General features: G+C 39.3%; 1 protein-coding gene across 3 annotated transcripts in view; it reads left to right on the top strand.

Annotated features, from left to right (window-relative positions):
* The window catches only part of RORB (RAR related orphan receptor B), a 178491-nt gene that overhangs the window by 139050 nt on the left and 14772 nt on the right, over positions 1-24669 (top strand). For all 3 annotated transcript variants that reach the window (XM_069964256.1, XM_069964257.1, XM_069964258.1), the window contains 4 exons: positions 9096-9237; positions 11995-12396; positions 22535-22656; positions 24232-24364. In XM_069964256.1, coding sequence (XP_069820357.1) covers positions 9096-9237; positions 11995-12396; positions 22535-22656; positions 24232-24364 — 799 coding nt within the window. The remainder of the gene's footprint in view (positions 1-9095; positions 9238-11994; positions 12397-22534; positions 22657-24231; positions 24365-24669) is intronic.

Raw genomic sequence — 24669 nt, 5'->3', positions numbered from 1 at the left:
CTGGGTGGATTAGCTTGAGAGTAATACTTGCTGTGAATCCTTGTAGCGATGAGGAGAGATAACGGAATGACACCCAGATGAGAGAGAAGACTCCGGACACTTGAGCAGGCAGATACAGCCGAAGACTTGAATATAGCAGAGCACCTGATCCACACTTCTAGTGGTGAAGTGGGAGCTGCAGAGAAGAAGCCCAACTCCTCTGAGGCAGGAGAGGGACGACACACATCCTCCTTGCTTGGAAGCAGGGGGAAGACTAACTTGTTAGGAGGAAGTGGGAGGTCACATGGTTGTTCCTGGCCAGAGCTAGTCGGCCATTGGAGGAACCATGGTTACAGGGCACTGGCACTGTCACGTGATCAACAGCCTTGTATACCACTGTACAATGTAATAATACACAGGAATACATAAGAACATACATGAGAATGCACATTACCAGAGAATACTAGGGGAAAAACAGCAGCAGTTGCAGTGCAAACACTTACCAGAACAGGCATTGACACAGCAATAGAAATGGCCATAATAGGAGTAGTAGTCTGCATGTTCTGGGACACTGCAATAGTATCTGTAAATCAGAGTTTGGTTATTTTATTATCTATTTCTACCCAAGTGAGTCCCCTGCTGACCCTGTTTTCTGAAAGGGAGAAACATGTCAGGAACTTTGCTATTACTATATAAAAATAATATAAAAATAGAATCTATATGTTTGTGTGACTTTGGTAACTGGGAAATTAAATAATTAGGGGCCTGAGATTTTTTTATCACAGGCTATAGGGGTGCCTCATAGTCTATAATAATTGTTACAATTGTGAATCATTGTCATTTGACAATTATTATTTACATTATGCTATGTGCTGTTTGTTACTTAAGATACATATACCACTCATGCAAATATTGTGCACGTTATAGGGTTTCTGTACATTGTTGGCACACATGACTCTGATTTCGTTTTTTTCCCCTCTTGAAAATTATTGTTTGCCATATTTTATAATTTAGTAATTAAAGGTTATATTTTAACCCAAAATTACCTTTAGGAGTAGAGCCCATTTTTGTTTCAGAACATAAGCTTGTTTTAGCCAATAAACAAATTTTTTGTGAAAAAAACACCCACATTTAATTAAAAGTAAAATGGCAAAATTAGCATTTTTCTCACTTTAAAACTCTCTGCTGTCACTGTGGGGGTTAAATCATGTGATAATTTACCAAATATGTGTACTTTTATCCCTATATTGATTATTTTTATTGGGATACATTCTCTACTTATACAATTTTTTTTTTACTGTCCTACTAGGGATCTTGACTATGCAATCTTTGGATCACTTACATAGTGCACCACAGCGCCAACCTACACTGCAGTGAATTATGCCTGTCAGCGATTTACTGACAGGCAGAGCAGATTAGACTATGACTATGTTCACACAACATCAAAAATAGAGAAAAGGCGGATGATTTCGCTATTTAAAAAAAAAAAAAAGTTTTTGCCGCGACTGCAATGCATTGAAGTCAATGGGAAGACGGACGTCCAATGCACACAGTGTATTGAATAACGGATGTTTCGGATAACGGATGATCATTATTTTCGGACGTCTTTTGCAAACAGCGGACGTTTTTTATTAGTTGTTCACACACAGTTTTTCTTTTGTTACCATTCTTTCTCTGTTTTTTACTATTAAATTCAATGGCCAATTAGTAACCCCAAACTAGAATAATGTACAAACACCTGTCATTGCACTAAGGAGAGACAAGGCTGCTTAATAACGTCTGTTATTTTAGACTCAAAATGACAAACGTCATTTTAAACGTAGCTAAAAAAAAAACGTTGTGGAAACGTAGCCTATGTAGGTGCTTGGCTACGATTGACAGCTGGGACCTGCTGCGAATGGCACGGGCACAGCTTCTGTGCCTGTTTCATCCATTGATGTAACTGAACATCCATTTGCAGTAACACCCTGCAAAAATGGACATACAATTACATCCATTTGCAGGAACAGGTTAAAGGAATCTGTGGCTCTGTGATGGCAGTCAAAATTTAATGGCAAATAGAAATTATTAACATCCAGTTGTAAATTTATTAATGTATTTTAAGGAGGAATGCCATAATGTGGAGTTCTAAGGAAAGATGCACCAGACTTGTTATTTCATAGCGAACATAAGTGTCTACGAACAGACTTGTCAGTAGACATGTTATGTCTTCTTTAACTTCATAATTATTACTTGTGTACTTTGTCCCTGTTAACATATTTTTTCTGCATTATTTGCAATATACAATGACTGGTTTATTAGTCTTTCGTCACTTTTCTCAGAATCTAGGACAGTTTTGTGTTCACTTGGTATAGGCTGATTGAGAACTCTTTTAACAGTTTCTTCCTCTGTGTTTTCTCGGTTTGCTCTTTTTGCATCACTACCTAATTGCCTAAATCATGTAATAATAGTGAAGTACAAAACCTAGCCTTATTTACCCTTCACAACGCTATGTGCTGTAGGCTGCTCCAGCAGAGCCAAGCTAGCACCACAATAAAAGTCAATGACACACTTTTCAGAAGTAAACTCCTTTTAATGACGGCAACATAAAGTATTAAAGCTAACAAGCAAAGCCATGTAATTGGAAGAGAGGGAAAACAAGTAGTACCACTTAAACTGATGGCGTATTAAGAAGCAATCTGTAAAATGGCTTTTGAAACAAACAAGAAAAAGCTAGAGGAAATGTAAAACCGTTCCAACTGTTATAAATGGGAGGATTCAACATATCACCATGTGGACATAGAATACACAGTAATGGCATAATGGCATATGAATGTTCTCCTTCACCTAAGAGACTTAGGTTGGATACACTTACTGGGAAGCTGCTGTGATATATCACAGTTTTCTGCTGGTTTATTGGGTGAGCCACAAGGTTTGTTTGTTTTTTTGGTTTTTTTTTTACTGTACTAGGTCATGGTTAATGAGGCTACCATTCTGAGTATACACCTAGATACAGTAGATAGAACAGACCTTAAAGCAGAAAAAGTTGGAGTTGTAAAGTTTGTTTAGAAGTACATCGAAAAAGTCTCTTATTCTCTCAAAAGTCAAGTACCTTTTAGCGTAGTTCCAGTAAGACCATGTTACAGCTACTAATATTAATCATTGTGTAGCTGGAAACATTATTGACCTGATTATATATATATATATATATATATAAATAAAGAAAACCCATAGATACTACTGTGTAAAAATGCAACATTGCATATAACTAGAGATGAGTGAAGCAATAAAAAATCCATTTCACGAGGTTCACAAATTTTGGTGAATCGCATGAAGTCTCATTAAAAACAGCCAAACTATAGTACAGTAGCTACAATAGTGGGACTATAACAGACTAGCGATTTTTATCAACAGGTGTTGTTACAATGTCATAAATTGGAAAATGACAATTTAAAAAAAAAAAACATGTCAATCAACCTGTCAATCATTCAGTTTCCACCATGGACAGCAGTACACCTTGGTGGATTATCTGCGTAATATACATTTTCTACCAGGACAGCAGTGGACATTGTTTTATCAGAGGCATAAACTCGGAAATCTTTGTAATAAAACATTTCAAATGTTTCAATCCCTCTTCAAGTCCTCTTTCACCTCTCCTTGTGTGGCAACCTTTGTCTCCTCAGTGAATTCAAGTGGCATCAATTTAAGTGTTAATTTTATGTCAATTTCAATTATTTTTATTTAATTAAATGTATTTTAATTTGCATAACATACCTTCTTACTTGATAATAAACCATTTAACAAAGTCCGATCACCCATCAAGTATCCTTTAACCTCCCCTTGTGTTGCAATAAGTTGTCCACTGCAAGGATGTCGAGGTCTGGCCTTTTTCAGGGTTTGGCCAGTGGCAGCAAGAGAGGTAGCAGTCAAGGAGGTGAAAGTAGTGTAACATGGGTTCTTGGTAGTGGCTATCCTAACAGGCTTGGACGAAGGTTGCAGCTCCAGTGACCCAGCGGCCAGCTGAGTACTAGCCAGGTTGTTATTGTGGAATGGATCACTTAAAGGTCCAGCTCCACAGCAGTCAGTAGTCAATCCCAGAGCCAGCAATCATGTTAGGGTCCTCACTGTGCTAGGTTTGTCCACATCTTTCTGGCTGATGGTCCACCAAAGGTTGACTTGTGGCCAAGACACGACAGGACACATAGCTGAGGAAAATCCTCCCGAACTCTGAAACACTGTAGGAATGGGAGGACAATCAGTATTTGAAAGGCAGCGTTGAAATTCCAGGGGTTGCTAGGCCCGCAAGCAGTCAAGAGGGCCAGGCAGAGGATTCTTACAAAGCAATATAAATGAAATGTATGCCACTAGAGAAAGACAGCCTTGAAGAGGACACCTTTATCCCTGACTACAATGATGATGTGCAAACCCCATTTGCAATCTGGGAGCACATGCGTTATCATCTTCATCAGGGACAAAGATGTGTTTGCTTCACCAAGGCAGCATCAGGTCCCAAGAACAACTTATGGTTCCAGAGGTAAAAGGGTACACCATCAGCTAGTTGGCAGAATAGTGTTCAGTAAGAACCACCAATAGCTATTGGGGGAGTAGTGTTTAGGAATGCCCAGGCGCTCGACGGGTACCCCAAAACAGAAGCTGCACTTAACAGCAGTCAAGCAGTGCCCCTGCTACAAAGACACGGGCACTGTGATGAAAGGTGTGGCAGTTTTTCTGACTAGGGGGCGGCAAAGACCATGATACTATATTCACCATGTGTGATCATAAAGTGGGTTGGGTCTGGGTTCAAACCCAGGTATAACTTCTATGTGGCAGCACAATGGAACAACAACGGCTGCAGCAACCATTATGCAGCCCTATGTCTGCAAGTCAGGATTTTACAACCTTGGTTGGAAGCAGTAGGTCCATCACATCTACCTCTGTCTCCTCCTCCTGGACCAGGGGGAAAACATTGCCACTGCAGAGACAACAGTCGCTGTCTGAAGCTATCACCAGCAGACAGCACTACTCCAAAAAAAAGTTGATTGGCCTGTATTTCTTTAATTACATTTTAAAGTATAAAAATGATTAAGTACACAAATAAACATATAATTTCTTAACTGACAAAAAAAAAAAAAAAAACATTATTAAGGAATAGTAGCATTCAGGTTCCTTTTTTATGAACACATGGTGACTGGCTGATAAATGTTCTTGGAGTTTTTACAATATCCAGGATATTTAGATATTGCACACTGCACAATGCACAAACTTCTAAAGCTATTACCAGCAGCAATTTTTTTTTATGAAAGGCAGGTTACCTTGCTTGATTAAGTGTGCATTCACACGTGAATTGTTGAGGGAGCTAAATAAATTATGAGGCAGCCAAATAAATTATGAATATGGGGGACAGTGCCACTAGTGGGGCCTCAATAGATGGGACAGACCACAAATGTAACCTAATGGGGGGCGTGGTCCAGTGGGAAAGAAAAGGGTTGAATACTTTATAGTACAGGGGTTGGAAGGGGTTTGATGGGGATTTGAATGTGTTTTGTAATATTTTTGTCGCTTGGGTTTTTCAAGATAGTACAGTAAAGATTTACATAAAGAGACTATCCAGTAATCCGAATTAGCAGGAACTCCACTAAGCTGGAACATTGGGTTAACTCCAAGTACCGCACCCACACATTGGTTTGAATAAACACTGAATTCACAGTGTCCAGTAATTGATAATAGCAAATGTTTTCACAGCACCCACTGACTGATAAAAGGAATTTTTTTCACAACACCCAGTGACGTGGTATAATGCCCAGCCATCACTCAGTGACTTAGTATAATGCACACCCAGTGACTTGGTATAATGCCACGCCAGCACCCAGTGACTTGGTATTATGCGCACCCACTGACTTGGTATAATGTCCAGCCAGCACCCAGTGACTTGGTATAATGCACACCCAGTGACTTGGTACAAGTACTTGAAGACAAGATTTTTAATAGCAGTGAAGGAATATGAAGGATTTCTTTGTGGTCTCTCCCCTGAAAAATGTTATTGTTGGTGGACACTGCAGTAGGGGCTTGGTTTAATGGTCGTAGAACCCTATATCTCCACCCACGTTGCATTGTATGCCTCGCCCCTTCTGTGATGTCATCACTGTTTAGACCCCACCCCCTCTGCAGCCATTAGAATGGACTGACTTAGAGGCCTAGGCCCTGTCCTCTAATTCAGCTTTCACAGAGAGGGAGGGGGCTATGCCTCTACGCCAGCCCATTCTGATGATGCTGGAGAGGGGGCGGGGTCTAGACACAGATGGCATTATGGAGGGGGCGGGGCCTATGGCACCGATGTGGGTGGAGATATAGGGGTTCCTTGTCCATTAAGCCCTGCCCCTAATGCACTGTCCACCAACAATAACATGCATTTTTGAGGGGAAAGATCACAAAGAAATCCTTTATATGGCAACATATGAAATGTCCACAATATAAGCTTAAGAATGGTGCTGAGAACTCCTTATACAGAAAGGGGGTGACAAAATCACTTTAAATACTCAAGACTCCTATTGTTTTCAATAGGGCTTGTTACTCAAGTTGAGCACTTGAATATTGGTGCTCGCTCATATTTACTTCTAATGTGTTGTACATGAAAACTGCAGTTTGTAGAATTTTGCTATCCTTCATGTGATTTTTATGCATGTCAAATTGTTGATGCATTTGTTAAAGGTGCAATATACATTCACTGAATATCTTACTAAGGAATTTGCAAAACTTGATTAAAAATACACCTGTGAATGTAACACATCCCGATTAAATTCATTATGGTATGTATATTTTATCACTAGCTGCAGTGAGTTTAGCTATAGTAACCACAACCATAACATACAGATATAACACAGCAAATGATAAATATGACAGATGTAAATGAAAGCTCCCTTTAGAGCTGCAGAATATGTTGGTGCTATGAATATAAGAAAACTTTATTAATGATAAACTTTACATGGTAAATTTTTCCATTTGTGAGCACAAACTTTATTCTCATCATCACAGTCTGGATTCACCATAACATGAAGATTGACCAGTGTTTTCTTCATACATCAGTTGGCTGTTTATGTTATGTTACATATGGGAGCAGAGCTGTGACATGTAGTGCATTTACATGCATTTATGTAGCAAGGATTATGTAAGTTACTGCCAGGTTCCTGTAATTCTTTCTTCATTTTCAAAATGTTCTAATCTCTACTCCACACTAAAAAGCCATACATCCTCTATGCACTGCCTTACAGTCTCCTCTCACATACTTTTTCATGTATTTTAGCCCTAACTAAAGCTGGCCATACACATTAGATTCATGTTGATTGAAGCAACCAGTTTTGACAGGTTCAGACAACCAACTAATGTGTATGGGGGCCTACCATCAGACAGGGTAAGGGTACAAATACACATACCGTATCCGCAGCGGATTTCTCGATGCAAATTTGCAGCGAAATCTGCTGCGGTTACCTTGTCTGTCAGTTTCCATGGAAATCCATACTCGTAGTGGGATTGACATCGCACTGTATGTAAGAGACAGCCCCCTTAATCCCCGCTGGCCGGAGCATACATTACCTGCTCCACGCTTCGGCGTGCTTCGACGGCTCCCGGTGTCTGGACATTCAGCTCAGCCAATCAGTGAATTGGCTGATCGAGATGTCCAGCTGGGAACCCCCGAAGCAAGCCGGAGCGTGGAGCAGGTACAGTATGCTCCAGCCGGTGGGGGTTTAACAGGGCTGTCACTTTCATACTCACAGTGGGATGTTAACCCCGCTGCAAGTATGGATTTTCATGGAAACTGACAGACTCCGCTGCATATCTGGTATGTGTGTTTGTACCCTAAAAAAGAATTGGAAATTTTGGATTTCAGCATCCTGTATCTTTTTGTTAAGATAAGATAAAGCCTTGACGTGTCTGGCAGCATCTATCTTCTCTCTTCCCATTTACAATACATGTATGTTTGGATGACTATGCATATACATGTGGGAATCAGGAGAGATAGACATGTGTCCACAGCTTTCTTGTACATTAGTTAAAGAATGGTGTTACTCATGAAACTAATTCAACACAATATCACAACATTCAGCCAGGACAATTCATTTATACAACAATCACTGGATGACACACATAGACAACTCAATGAATACTTCAAGACAGTATCACCAGTAAAATACTGGTAGTCACACACCATATATGTCACAATATGTTTGTTTAGAGTGTTAACACAGGACACATCTGTAGAAATCGGCTGAATAAGCGTTCTGTCGACAGCTATAGGTAATGTATGTCCAGCTCAAGTCTTAGGAAATTAACAGTATCATCCTAAGTCCGGGTTCAAACTATGTATTACACCGGCCGTTTTGTGACACGGCCTTGTCACAGAACGGCTGGTGTCGGTGAAGATCAGTACCGGCTGGATGAACTTAATTTCTTTTTAATTGGGATGTGGGCGCATTCGGGTTTGCCCACATTCCAATTACCCATAGCAGACAATGTAAAGTGCGGCCTGAGCCGCACTTTACATTGTCTGCACTGTCAGTTTTCGGTGTGGCCGCAAGGAATCCAGGCCGGAGTGTATATAGTGTGTATTCACTCCGGCTGGGATTCCATAGTAGTCAATGCAATGTATTTAGTCATTTAATAACGTTGCAATCTGCATCAACAGCCATTATTAATTGAATAAATACATTGTGTGAACTTAGCCTAAATGTACAGCGCTGTACGTTCTGCATACTTTCATAAAGTATTTGCCTTTGGTACAACAGGAAAACTATGCTCCTGTCTATCTCCCGAAGCGGAAAGGTCACTAACAGTGTCAGCGGCTATAAAAAATATGGCAGCCAGTTTTTTTATATGCATCTTTGGTGAAGTTTAATCCCTTGATAAGTTTTAGTAAGTACTTCATTTTATCTGTCTGCATTACACAGAGCTTAGTTTGAGGCTATATGACATCCTATTATGAGTCGTGTAAACCAGAAATGTTATCCAGCAAGACAGCACATTATATACAAATCAATAGCCTCAATATTCCGCTTTCTTTATTGCTGGGGCAATCTTTCATTACGGGGCTTCTAATTACCATGAATAACAAGCTCTTACTTGGTTATATCTTCCTGTTTCAGGGATTCTTCAGAAGGAGTCAACAAAACAATGCCTCTTACTCCTGCCCAAGGCAGAGGAACTGTTTAATTGACAGAACAAATAGAAATCGCTGCCAACACTGTAGACTGCAAAAGTGTCTTGCCCTGGGAATGTCTAGAGATGGTAAGTCAACTTTCTTTTTAAAATTGTATGCTTTTGAACCTCTCATCTAATGCAGTGGAGATGCAATAGGAGCACGGAAAAGAGCAATATTTCTTGTATGAAGTACAGAATCAAAATTATGATGTCTGGGAAGGTCAAACAGCCTTTCTGTGCAGTAAAGTAGCTGTGAATTTGAAAGTCTTAAGTCAAGCAAATCATTCCAGCATGGAGACACACATGTACAGTACGGGCAGGAGCTAGTTACATAGCGCCGCTGCGGTCAGGATCAGAGATAATATCAAACATGGTTGCTTAACTCCTTAGATGCTGCCGTGGAACCTACTGTCAAAGGTTTCAAGTTAGGCTGCAAAGGCAGCTTCCTCATATACAGCTACATTAATGGAAAAAAGCTGGGCCTCTATATCCATGCAATGGAAAAATAACTTTGTTTCAATTGTAGACAAGTATAAAACATAACATATTTCCAACACAAGGAATTTATAAGGGTAAGCAATACATTATATATTCCTTAAATTAATTCCTCTATGAAATAAACTATAAGTTATGTTTTCCCCAAAATAGTGCAAATCATGTTAATGGGAAAATATAAAAGGTATATAAATATATATATATATATATATATATATATATATATATATATATATATATATATATATATATATATAATATCTGTTTTTTAGAAGGAAATTCTACAAAAAAAGACATTTCATGCCAAGAGCAATCTAAGGGGCACCGGCTTTATTGCCCTGATGATGACTGCTGTTATGTAATACATCTGTTGGACTTTAGAGGAATTTATGGAAAGGGAACATTTACTGTGGAGAATTACATTTTAACTTCCCATCAAGGGATTACTGAAAGTGACATGGCCCACAGGCAATATGGGGCCCTTTTTACCATTATTTATGCAGTGGCTATGAAAAATTCTCTGCTGCATTCACAGTCATATTTTATGCCACAGACTCTTGCTTATAAAGCAAACCGTATACTGTAAGTGGCATATGGAATAGCCAGTGATTGAATTGTCACATATACAATGGTTGTCCTGATAAAAGAGGTGCGGCAAAAGTGGCTGCTACAGTGGTAGTTTCACCACTGGTTCACAGTGTATTTTTTCCCTTTACCCAAAGGTATAAAAGGTTAGATTCACAGCAGGGGCGTAACTAGAAATGGCTGGGCCCCAATCCAAACTTTTGATTGCTACCCCCATCACCCCCCAAAGCAATAGCAGATCGAGCCAGTAGTGGGCAGATCCTACAAGACAGGGCATGTACCCAGCAGTTGCTTCTGAGGTGCAATGCATGCTGGGAGAGGTAGTGTCCTGGGCGGTGCCATGATATAGAACTGGGATCTTTTGTAAAAGTTTGAATCTGGGGTTAGGAGCAACATAGACAAGAGGGAAAGGTGTTAAACAATTGGTGGGGTCGGTGAGTGCACCTATATGCTATATTTAGTTTTTTTATGGGATCCCTGAAGTTCTCCTTTAAGTTCTCATCCACTTTGTGTCTACTGTACCGTCCTGTAGAAAATTTGCAGCCTATCCTCCTTGTGTGAACATACCCTTATTGTACAAGGCAAATTTAAAATATATTTGCAACAAGGAAAGCTCAGTGAACACTTACCTAGTAATTATAGTACTGTGTACAGCCGATGCATTACATTTAAGCATTTAAAAAACTATATAAAAAAAAAAATGTAACCCTATGTAAATGTGTTTTTGCTGAAAGCAGTTGATCGATTGTTCCAGGCAGACCCTAAGGAGCATTCGATAAAGCACTGTTACCATTGTCATGTCTGCTCTATTGATTACATCAGATACCAGTTAGAATTTGGCAGCTAAACAATGAAGGAGTTTAACAAGCTCTTTAAAGCCCTGCACTCTCTTCTGGTCTTTGTTGTGGTGAAACATCCCTGTTCAGGCCAAAGAATTAGCAGAACAATTAGTCTCTTCACCACAGACATCACTGTCTCTGAACAATTTGTACAAACATGAAAACAGTGGGGTATTTAATGTAAGGAAAATGGGCATTTAAGATTGTTCAGATAATTCTTCTTGTTAATACAGTAGCCCAAACAAATGCATCTTGTTACCCCAGCTATATTGTACAAAAATAGCAATTTCTTATCTAATTTCCTATATGTAAAGTTAGATTTATAAGTAAAGTAACTTTTTACCAATATTAATGATATGCAACATTTTAAAAAAAGGGGCAAAAAAAGGGGGTGGACATTGTCAAGAGATTACTGTGTTTGGCTATGTTCACAAAGCATCATATTTCAGTAAAGAAAGGGCGCTGATCGCAATGGAATAAGTGTCTGTTCTTTACTGCAGGGGTGGCATTGTATTGAAGTCAATGCAATGCCGCCCACTGTATGCACACATCGGTATTCTAACGCCCGTTCTTTACAGCAGGCCTTAAAATAATGTACATTCCTATTATTCCCAGACGCTGTTCACCTAAAGAACCAGCATTAAAATAACCATGTGTGAACACAGCGGGTGGCATTGCATTGACTTCAATGCCATGCCGTCCCTGCAGTAAAGAACGGACACTGATTCCATTGCAATCAGCGCCCATTCTTTACTGGAAAACAATGCAGTGTGAACATAGCCTATATATAACTTACTGAAAGATAAAGGTTGGGGAAGGAGTGGCACAGGAGCAACAATAAATAATTTCCCAATGTGATGATAAACCACATTAAAGAAATTTTAATTTCATATATTAACATTTACTATTTTTACTTTTTTCTCAGCTGTAAAATTTGGGCGAATGTCAAAAAAACAGCGAGATAGTCTGTATGCTGAAGTCCAGAAACACCAGCAACGATTACAAGAACAGAGACAACAGCAAAGTGGAGAGGCAGAGGCCTTAGCCAGGGTATATAGCAGCAACATCAGCAATGGTCTAAGCAATCTCAACAATGAGACAGGAGCTACTTACTCCAATGGACATGTCATTGATCTGCCCAAATCTGAGGCTTACTACAGTGTGGATTCTGCACAACCCTCCCCGGACCAGTCAGGCATAGACATAACTGGAATGAAACAAATAAAGCAAGAACCTATTTATGACCTTACGTCCGTACCAAACTTATTTATGTATAGCTCTTTCAACAATGGACAGATCACACCTGGAATAAGCATGAGTGAAATAGGTAAGTTGATTTTCATAACACAGCTGTGCTCCTGAAGATCTATGATAGAAGAAAAAACATTTATCATAAAGTTTTTACCTTATTCACAGAATGCAAAGCTGCATTTAAACGTTTCCAGTCTATCTATGCACGACTTGTATACTTTCAGTTGCCTTCAAATAAGTCATTGAGAAACATCATAAGATAATAATGATGAAAATCAGCTGAGACCCCCAATGACTTCCAGAAGAAAGACCAATTCTCGATCATGAAAAAAATACCTTTTTGAAAGCTTCTTTACGAACATTTTTTTTTTGCTGTTAGTAAAAATATTATGCATCTCAACTAATATACAGTAGAAATATGTATCAAAAAATGCCATACCCAGAGCATTCTGCATTTAAAAAAAAAACTGTGACACTCACCCAAAATGCTCCACAAACATAAACCAAAGTGTTTTGTAAGTAACATTTGGCCGCAGCATTTTTGAGCAAAACCAAAACAAAACCCTGCAAAATGCTCAATGCCACAGGCTATGTTCCCCCCTCAAAAATCTGTTTTTTTTCTAATAAAGACAGACATTTTTAAATGATTATCATCATTAAAAAGTCTGTCTTTATTAAAAGAGATCAAAACTTCCCATATACACCAATAGAGTACCAATGAATACTATAGATCATGGTGCAAACATGAACCCCAAAACAGCCCTGTAGGGGGGAAAAGAAAATCATTATAGAAATCCCAATAGGGACATTTTAATGGAAAAGTATTAAAAAGAAAAAATAACTATGTAAACATGGGTATGGTTGTATTCAGACTGACCTATAGAACAAAGATAACATGTCAGTTTTACTGTAAAGTGCATTGTGTGGAAAGCCCATCCCCCTGAATTTCTAAATTTAATGTTGTATAGTCTATTGTAATTTACATATGAAATGTCATAATGCACTTAAAGTGATTCTGTATCCACCCCCACCCCACCCAAACTGCTGGTACCGTCCATTTCATGACAGTAAATCCTTACTGGTTGTGTCTTATAAAATGCCACCAGTGCCTTGGTTAGGGTAAAAATATATATTTTTTTAATCTGCAGCAGCCAAGTCAATGAGGCGTGGGCTAGAGCTTTTTTGCCCAAGGCCACATCTTATTGACTCGGCTGCTGCAGAATAATGGCTAATTGTTTACCCTAACCAGGACACTGGGTGCATTTTGAAAGACGCAACCCGCAAAAGGACTTTTTTACTGACTGACTTACTGTCATCAAACGTAAGGTACCAGCGGATGGGGGGGAAGGGGTTGCTGGCTACAGCATCTCTTTAAATGACACATAAAACAAGCATTGTAGGGGAAACGATCATCATAATATGGAGTTTTTGAATTACATGCTTTTAAATACTGTGGATCTTTTGTATTCAGTGCTATTGGCTGAGAAACAGCAGTCATGTTTTAAAGCGATGCTCATCTAATCCTCTGGTCACATATATCAGTGTTCTTGTACAGTATACTCATGAATGGAGTCTGAGGGGGTAGACAGAGTGTCTGCCAGCAGGACAGAATTTGATGCTGATCCCCTACCTTTCTCAAACATTTCCATGAGATCCAGGCGGTATAAATGAAGCCTCATGTAACAGGCCTTCTGCTGCAAATCAGTGTATGCTCAGATCGCTGCTCTTTCATCCTAATCAATAAACATGAGATAGCGGATAACTTGTTGAATGTCTATGCATTGTTAGGAACAAAACAGGTTGGCTCCGCTGCAGAAAATGTGCCAGAACAAGCGTTCAGCCAAACGGAAAGATCCTAGTGAACTTTGGCATCCAAATCTATTTATTGTATACGTTGTCCTGTGCCCTGTGTATTTCTTGATTATAGTCATTATGTACTAAAACTGCAGAACGTGGTAATATGGGCAGACAATGAGTAAAACGGCACTGAGTTCTCCCCTGAAGAGTATCACATTTGCAGTGAGTAACAGATCCTGTTAATAGGTTCATTGATGTTATGTAAAATGCTTTTAAGGCTAGTGAGTGCCTAGCTCCAGTGGCTCCTTATTATCCAGGCTGTACTTTAGAGAGTGGTACACTGTTTTAGAGAGTTTATACCAATAAGACATGTACAGTATGGATGGGCACATACTACTTTTATATTTGGCTTGTTCTATGTATTTGCTTATATTATAGTAGGTATTACTGTAAGAAAGGCTCAATCTTGAAACAACAATATATTGTGTCCTTAGACTTAAGGTCCTATTAGACAAAATGACTAGCGGCCGTTAAGGCCGATAATTGTCTTGTGTAATGAAAGGCAATGATCAGCTGACATAAACGGTGTCAGATGATCGTTGCAGTCGTTTGTCTCTCAACATGTTGAAAGACAAACGGTTAATATAGCAACGATCTGCTGCCGTCGCTCCGTGGAATAGGAGCGGCAGCAGAAGACCGCTGTTATCTGCTATGGGCTGCCCAGCGTGTAATAGCGACGGCAGCGAGCGGAACACAAGGAGCAAACAATCGCTGACAGCGCTCATTTGCTCCTCTCAGTCGCCCCCTGTAATAGGGGCTATAGAATAACAGACTATTTACCAAGAGATCTTATGGTGCGTTTACACAGACAGATTTGTCTGACAATTTTTTTTTAAGCCAAAGCCAGGAATGGATTAGAAAAGAGGAGAAATCTTAGTCTTTTATTTATGACCTGATCCCTGTATATAGTCTGTTCATGGTTTTGGCTCCAAAAATCTGTCAGATAAATCTGTCTGTGTAAATGGACACAAGGATTAAAATCCATTCACACTCACATATTGGGATGGAGATATTGTTTTATTTAGTGATTTGGGTACACATTTGTCTATTGAACAAAATACATATATGCAAGTGATCTTGGGGGGTGGTTAACTGGATGGATGGGAGGGGGGGAAGGGGTTGAATGTTGCTGACAGATTACCTTTAAGTGTTCATTTATATGTAGCATTGCTCCGCTTCTATGCCCAAATAGGAATATGATAAAGCATTAAATGCTACCTACTCTCATATATAAAACTTTCATTAATTCATACAAATAAACTGTACATGGTTTGGCTTTGCAAAAGAATGGAACAGGCAAAGGCAACAAAGGCAAAAAAAAACTGAAGGACAATTCCTTTTTTTCATGAATGATTGGTCCTTTGTTTTACTTCCCACACTTAGTATTTATATACTAATACTATTACTACTTTTTTTATAGTTATTTTGTGGTAGAACCTTAATCATTATTTCTATCCTTGAATTTTATTCCTAAGCATTGTATAAAACGATGACGCTCCTGTTTATTGTTTTTAGTATTTTGACATATAAGTTCATGCTTTGTTATACATATTGTTACATACAATGTCATCTAAAGATGTGAAAAATATCTCAATCCATTTCATCTATCAGAACAGGAACAAGCATAGTTAAATTTGTTATACAGAAGTAGAGGAGACCTGTAAGAAAATAAAATGTGACCTTCATTGTTGCTGGTTAAAGGGGTACTCTGACATCAGGTAAAAAATAAATAAATAAACATGCTGCAGAAGCATATAGCATGATTTACTTGTCTGGCTCAGCTCTGAACCTACCCAAATTCTTTTTGTTTTGAAGGTTTTAGGGCCCTATTACATCAACATATATCTGACCAATTTATCTGACAGATTTTTAAAGCCCAAGCCAGGAACTGACTATAAACAGACATCAGGTCATAAAGGAAAGACTGAGACTTCTCCTATTTTTAAATCCATTTCCGGCTTTGGCTTCAAAAATCGGTCATATAAATTGGTCAGAAATCTGTTGGTGTAATAGGGCCCTTAATTCTCTATTGTACTTCCTGGTTGAGCAGTTGCACAGTACTTTAAGTGCCAGAAGGTGTTGCTTTCCCTCAGTTCTTTATCAAAGACCTCCCACCCTGCCTACTTCCCTCCCCCACACTTTTTCCAGTTCGATGCCATGTAATTTCACAGCACAATCCGTGAGGTTGCAGCACTAGACAGAGAGATTTATCTGACAGATTTCTGAAACCAAAGCCGAAAGCAGACTAAAAACAGGGAACAGGTCATAAGGAAAGATTGAGATTTCTCCTCTTCGCAAATCCATTCCTTGCTTTGGCTTCAAAAATCTGTCATATAAATCTCTCTGTCTAAACACACCATTAGCTGTGTTCACACACAGAGTTTTGATGCAGTACTGCAAAGAAACTGCCTAAGACCACGTTCAGATGCTGTATAACAGCGGCCGTTCTGTGACAAGGCCATGTCACTGAATGGCCGCTGTCCATGAAGTTCACCCTGACTGGTACTGCAGTACCGCCAGATGAACATCACTTTTTTAAAAATTGGACATTCTGGTGTGCCCGCATTCCAATTAACCATAGCAGACAATGTAAAGTGCAGCCAGGGCCAGAGTACATTGCACAGTCAATTCCATGCTATTCAACAAATAGCGGTCACACAAAATTGACATGTCAGTTTTTTGTGCGACCGCATGGAAGCCTGGCTGGAGTGTATACAGTGTGTAATTTAAGCAATGAAACTATGTTGTGTGAACGTGGCCTAAGGCAGCATGGTGTTTTTATTCTTCACTGTCCCAAGGCTGTGTTCACACCTAGTGTTTTGATGAGGTTTTGCCGCTGTTTTCCTACTATTTTGCCACAAATTGTTTTAAAATAGCGCAATTGTTGCTGCAAATTTGATGGAATTGGAGCAAAAAAAAAAATGCTGCATTTTACCACAACTGTGCAATCCGCAGGAAAATAGCAGAAAAATTCGGAAAAAAATCAAAAATGCAACAAAAGGGCCGTGTGTTCTCACAAAAGGCTATGTTCACACAACATCTTTTTTTCAGCTCTGTTTAAAATGACGTCCATCATTTTGAATCCAGAATAACGGACGTCATTTAGCTGCCTGGCCTTCCCTTAGTGCAATGAAGGCTGTTGGCACATTATTCTAGTTTCGGGTTACTAATTGGTCTTTGTGTGTTTTAATTGAAAAGTCAATTGAATTTAATAGTAAAAACGGTGAAAGAACAGTGGAAAAAAAATACAGTGTGAAAAACTAATAAAAACGTTCGCTGTTTTCAAAGGGCGTCCACAAATAATGATCGTGTTCATTATTTTGACGTTCGCGGTAAATACATCCGTTATTCAATACATTGTGTGCTTTGGACATCCGTTTTCCCATTGACTTCAATGCATTGCCATTGCAGTCACTTAAATCATGGCAATGATGGACGTTTTTTTTATATGAAAATCGGCCACCTTTTCTCTATTTTTGACGTTGTGTGAACGTAGCCTAACGGTGCGTTCACACATACAGGGACCAAGAAGATGTGATGGTGCAGATTTGTTTGGATCTACGCCATCAAATCTTCTGTAGATCTTCTGTGAATCCTGTACATGTAAACGCACCCTTAAGGGTTTTTTTGTTTTGTTTTTTTCTCTGTCTTTCCCCCATTTACTGCTTGAGCTTCAATAATTTCAACTAAAAACCTGGATGAACACACCCTAATAAAGATGTATTTGTAGTTGTGTCGCAATAAGGATGTATCTGTGTACATGATGGGGGCTAGTGATGTAGGCTGGAGGGGCTGGTCAGAGTTGTAACATCATTCAGAGGGGAGTAGAGCTCCAAGACAAGATCCAGCCTCCTGTGACATCAGAGGATGATGCGTTGTCTGTGATGAGAGGGAGGAGTCAGGGAGCTTTGGACAATACACAGTTTGTAGTCCTGTTTTCTATTTCCTGTCAAGGGTGAGGAACACTGAAACCAGTACTATTAACGATAACAATATATATTTGTAAATTAAATGTCTTGGGCGTGATAGTTTCTTTTAAATACAATTTTCTTATACCGGAATACCCCCTTTATTACAGACCTTCTATTTAGAGAAGTGCTTCATTTGATTAGCAATCCACTCGTCAAGCCTGCCGGCTTTCAGCGCTGCTCCGCTCTCAGGCACTCCTCCCAGGATGCCTGGAAAAGTTCTCCCAGTTTCCCAGGAATGGATCCAACTTTTCCCCGGCACCCGGAGTGAAGCGGCAGGGTGCGAGGCAGCGCTGAAAGCCGGCAGGCTTGACAAGCGGATTGCTGATCAAAAGTAGCGCTTTGCTTTGTTTAGTTGAGCGATTGGCACATGTCTACTCCTATTCTTTATCTAGTGACATGAAATGTTTTTGCCATTTTTTTTTTAAATCAAGATGTTTGTGAAGTACCGATATGCACCACATTGTAATATGTGGGTAACCTGAGTTGGCCTTCATCTCAACAGCCTTCAGAAGAGGTTTGTTAGATACATTGTGCAAACAGAAGACAAATTCATACAGTCTCAATTAGCTCAATGCCAGATAAATAGATGTATAAAGATATATGTGTCATATAGTAATCGGGTATATAATTAATCAGGGTAAGCTAGGTCAGTGTCCCCTTGTCAGAGATGCTCCAGCCAAGTACCTACAAGGTAGTAAACAGCCAGAAATGTTAACAACAATTACATAAGTATCATTAAGTAAGTAGGTCATTGTCATCACACCATAAGCAAGTTAAATATTAATAGTGGTAGAGCAGGCAGCAATTTCATGCATACCCCCTTAGTTATTTAATATAAGTATAGTTACTTAATATTACTTATATATCTATGTGATGTTGTCCTCTGATACAATGTATATACATTGGTAGGAAAACAAAGTTGCCACATAGGTAAAGAGATATTACCATCACCCTACCAGCATTACATATAGTACATCTAACCCAGTTAACTAGTGACCAGCATAGCCCTGACATTCAGTATACTAACTCAAATACCACAGTAACTAGTGAACAGCATAGCCCCGACATTCAGTATACTAACTCAAATACCACAGTAACTAGTGACCAGCATAGCCCCGACATTCAGTATACTAACTCAAATACCACAGTAACTAGTGACCAGCATAGCCCTGACATTCAGTATACTAACGCAAATACCACAGTAACTAGTGAACAGCATAGCCCCGACATTCAGTATACTAACTCAAATACCACAGTAACTAGTGACCAGCATAGCCCCGACATTCAATATACTAACTTAAATACCACAGTAACTAGTGACCAGCATAGCCCCGACATTCAGTATACTAACTCAAATACCACAGTAACTAGTGACCAGCATAGCCCCGACATTCAGTATACTAACTCAAATACCACAGTAACTAGTGACCAGCATAGCCCCGACATTCAATATACTAACTTAAATACCACAGTAACTAGTGACCAGCATAGCCCCGACATTCAGTATACTAATTTAAATACCACAGTAACTAGTGACCAGCATAGCCCAGACATTCAATATACTAACTTAAATACCACAGTAACTAGTGACCAGCATAGCCCCGACATTCAGTATAATAACTTAAATACCCCAGTAACAAGTGACCAGCATAGTTCCAGTGCTATACTCCAACAAGTGTCCAGCCAAACACCTACCCCCTTTACCTAATAAATAATGACCAGAAAGATGCCATTTCACCAATGTCCTAACAAGTAACCAGTAAATCTCAAGCCCTCACTCCACCGTGTAGAAACCAGTACAGAGACCAATAATGACCAGGCAACAGTCCTTTTAGAAGTTGACCATAACATTATAGAGGGGTAGGCAGGGACAGTTAGTAACACAGAGCTGAGACAAACCTTTCTGCCACCGCAGTACTGGGGCACACATGGGAGAGGCAGCAGCGTGAGAGAAACAAGGGGCTGAGGGGTCTCCCGAGCCAGAAAATTTCTTCTTTGATGCTAAAGCAGCCTTTTCATGTTTGGTGATTTACAATCCAATGCATTTTCTGATCGCTGGAAGCCTGACAACTATTCAGAGTGCCAAATATTAGTGGAAGCTCATATATTGCCTACTACTGACTAGCACCAGCACTAGTGCCCCTCTCTCAGCTCTTGTGCCCCGGTTTCTCCTTTTGCCTGCTCCCTACCCAAATTCAGCCCAGCACATCCTATCGTACCTGGTTCTCCCTCTTTCTGTCCTGCCCTGCTGCATGTCCCTCTCCAACATCTCCAGAAACCAGCTGGCAATTTCCAGCTTGTATGGACCACAGTTTCTTATGGCTTTAGCCGAGAATGCACTTAACCCTTTGTATATCCTGTCTGCTTTGTGGAATTAAGCAGGTTGAGATGCCACTATTGTGCCACTATCATGCCAGTGCAACACTGTCCATACAATCATTTGTGCTGCAGTCAGGGAATTACCTGTGATTGACAAGCCTTAAAGGGACTCTGTCACCTCCAATTCATCCTCCTCAACCCTAAACTAAAGTCATCTGTAAGTAGAATTAAGGATGCTGATTCCAAATCTGTAATTTGTAGCTTTCTACTCCTTTTGTATTTCCCCGCTGGTACAGTAAAAGGTTTATGGGGCTCTTTGGCTGTGCCGAACGTTCCTGTATATAGAGAGGAGGGGTGGTGGGCAGAGATAACTGATGCCCGGAGAATTGTTTGACCGTCAGGTATTGAAGGTGTATGGCCATCTTTAGAGACAATCCACATACGGGAAGTAGTATTAAAGGTCTGATGACAACCAATCATCTATAAAAGAGTGTTGGCAGCACTTTAACTATGACTTTTTTACTTGGCACGTTACACAAGATGGCACAAGGTGTCACTGGGGCTCAGTTGTATGATTAGGGTCCTTTTACACATGAATATAAAAGGGTAAAAGTGGGCATTTTCCCCCTTTCGTTATTCACTCCTGTCTTACCTGCTAACTGCAAGCAGAAACTTGAGTACACATGCCTGTGCTTGTCAATCTCGGGTAGCTCCATAAACAATGAATAGAATGGTGATGGCGCACATGCACAACTTGCCACTGGGTCCCTGTTGTGAATCTTATGGGTGGTCTCAGTGGTTGAACCCCCCACCTCGCCATCTAAAACCTATCCCTATCCTGTGAATACTGTAGTTTATAAGTTGTTTAACCCTTTAAATGGAACTGCTTTCCAATCACAGAAATGTCGCTTGAAGTGGTATTGTGTCGGAGATAGCATGCAAACAGAATAATGTTTCCTTTATACATAGGAGAAATAAACTGGTAAAATTGTTCAGTATGGCCAAGAACTGTCTAATGTCTGCCAAAAAGGGGATCATGTTGTATTTTGCCTAACTAATGTATATAATCTGTGTATGACTAGCTAAGTAAGAAAGGTTTAAGTGAGAACAAAAAAAAATAATAATAATTGTTGAGGCTATTTTGAATAACAGACATTTGATATTCAAAGTTTATTTTCAATGCTTTGGGTTAGTTTTGTAAAAATGGTTGCACACCCATGTCAGAAAAAGAAAAATGCAGTAGAAAATAAAATAATTTAACATATTCATACGTAATATGCCATCCTATGAAAATAGGCAAATTATATTGTATTCAATCAATTTCACCACCTTAGTTACAAAATGCCATCAAATAGGTACAACTTCCCAACCAATTTTTTTTATTGTGCCTCTTAAATGAAACGTTAAGCTAATCTGCAGTCTTAAAGGGGTTAAAGGGGAAAAAAAAATATGGCCACTTACTTCCAAAAACAGCACCACATTTTTCCTCAGTTTGTGTGTGGCATTGCAGCTCAGTTCAAGTGAAGTGAATAGATCTGTAGTACCACACACAGATGGGGACAGATATGGTGCTATTTGGGGGGGAGGGGGTGTTCTAAACCTTTAAGTGTTTGCAGCTTCTGTACACGTTAAAGGGGTTATCTGGTGGTAAGATACAATGCTGGCCTGTTGGAAAACATAAAATCCTATTCTTACCCCTCTGTGCCCCTGTGTCCTGCTTAGGTGTCTCCTGTATCCCACTTACCAGACCAACTCATCTAGTGGGTGACAAACGGCTCGGCAAATCACTGACAGACGGGACAGCGTTGTGGCCAGTGATTGGCTGAGTGGGCTGTCACTCCCAGTTGTTTTGGAAGTACAGGCGGCTTTCCAACAGGGCAATATTATATTATAAACAATTTCCTAACACATAATAAGAAATAATAATTCTAGTATTATATTCAGAACCAGCAATGGGTAAGGGTATACCCTTGGAAGCAAGGAAGCAAAATGTAGAATGTACAAATGTAATGTATTAAATAGCCTTATTTTTGTATAGTGATTGCTTGTCTTGTATTCTTTTCATAGATCGAGTTGCACAAAATATCATAAAGTCCCATTTGGAGACATGTCAGTACACAGTGGACGAGCTTCATCAGTTAGCTTGGCAGACTCATTCTTATGAAGAAATTAAAGTATACCAGAGCAAGGTATAGTATACATACCTGTAATCTCATTTATCAATAAGCTAAAAAAAATGTATATATATATATATATATATATATATATATATATATATATAAAATGCCTGTGTATACTAGATACTGTACAATAATGCATTTTTTTTTCTAAAGACTTCAGAATGTGACCAATTCACGACACCAGTAAAAGTTGCCATGGTGAATTGCACTCTTCCTGACAGTTATGTCAATTGTAAAATATCAAGGCCCATAAGGCTTTCCGAGAAATATCCAGAATCAAAACCCACTGAAAATGTCACATTGTATCTATGTACATTTGATTAACCAGCATCCATCTCCTCAGTTTATTTACGTTTACAACAGTCCAATAAATCAGGTTTATAAACATGTGGGAGAAGGTCTGGCTCTTATCCTCCACTGGCCGAGAGACGGTTTCTCATTTAAAGAAAATCTCCAGACAAATGTTACACTTCTTTTTACTAGTCTTTATTGATGTCTGTTTATTGACAACAGAAAGAAAAATATCCTGATTTTTGTTGGAAAGTCATTTTTAGAAATTTTAACACTCCTATGGTCTTATTTTTATACATTTTCCTGTGTGTAAGTAAGAATTTTTTAAATCTTCATATTATATTACGGCAGCGACATATGAAAGGAAGAGGTGCCTCTTTATTTGATCACACCCATTTAATAACATTTCATTATCCCATGTTTGCTAACAGTGCAGTTGCTATGGAGCCCTATATAGGCACTAATAGCAAATGCCCTCTAACAACCTCATGGTCTCCCTATATTGTATTTATGCCTTTGTGTAATACACTGTACCTAAAAAGACACTTTTCTGATATAGTAAAGCAGCACCAATTATACTGTCTTTTGTTTGTAACTTGTAATACCCCTTTTCACCAGTGATGGCAGCAAATGGTAATCGATACCACAGAAAGATCAATCATAATACTGTTCCTGAGAAATGGCTCAGATTTTAAAGATTACCTGTGGTCAGTTAATCAGTTAAAAAAAAAAAAAGAAGAAGAAAAAGCAAGGTTTCAAATTATTTTGAAGTCTTGAGTGACCCAATTCCTACCCTTTTTTATAGTCTACCTACAACCTCTACCCCTAAGATATAGGGATTTTACAGTTTTTTTTTATATATGCACTTTTCCCGGAGTTCACATCTACCTGACTATTCAGGAAATAGTAATAATTGATCAGGATGGCACTACCAAACACAGGATCATTCCCAGTGCTACGATCTCACTGGCACTCACTGGCATACAGTGATGGAACGTTTGGTCTCTTAAGCCATAATAACATGGCCTAAAACAGGAAAAACTTGCAGCATTCACCAAAGCTCAACTTATGCGGTGTTCATTTTAGCTCAATGGTCATAGGACATGGACATCGGATGACGTTACATCCATTTCACGTTACACATAACACTTCCTATTGGCCCTCTGATGGATTTGGTGAGTGCTGCTAGGTTTTTCCTAGTTTCAGTTGCAAGTGGGCTACCCCATTAAAGTAACTTGCTATTTTACTCTTAATAAATAAAATAATAAATTGATTTACTTTGGTGTCTTACAGTCAAGAGAAGCTTTGTGGCAGCAGTGTGCCATTCAGATTACCCATGCAATACAGTATGTTGTGGAGTTTGCAAAGCGAATAACAGGCTTTATGGAACTATGCCAGAATGATCAAATATTGTTACTTAAGTCAGGTAAGCAGATGGCCTTAAAGCTTACATTTATTACTTGTATGTAGAGATGTGTGCATTTACAGTAATAACAAAGTAAATCACTTTGTTAGCTCGGCTGTCGGCTGCCTTTTAGCACAGGGCCGCTCCACTCCGGGTGTCGGGAAAAGCTTGATCCAGTGCTGGGAAAGTTCTTCAGGTTTCCCAGGACTGGATCCAGTTTTTCCCAGCACCTGGAGCAGAGTGGCATAGAGCTGTACTGATTTAAAAGGCAGCAGGCTGATAAGCTGACTGCTGAGTTAACAAAGCAATTTGCTTCATTGCTACTG

This window comes from Dendropsophus ebraccatus, chromosome 3 (genome assembly GCF_027789765.1).
Source record: "Dendropsophus ebraccatus isolate aDenEbr1 chromosome 3, aDenEbr1.pat, whole genome shotgun sequence".
Taxonomy (NCBI): Eukaryota; Metazoa; Chordata; class Amphibia; order Anura; family Hylidae; genus Dendropsophus; species Dendropsophus ebraccatus.
Note: the sequence above shows the minus strand (reverse complement) of the source record. Positions and strands in the feature narration are given on the sequence as shown.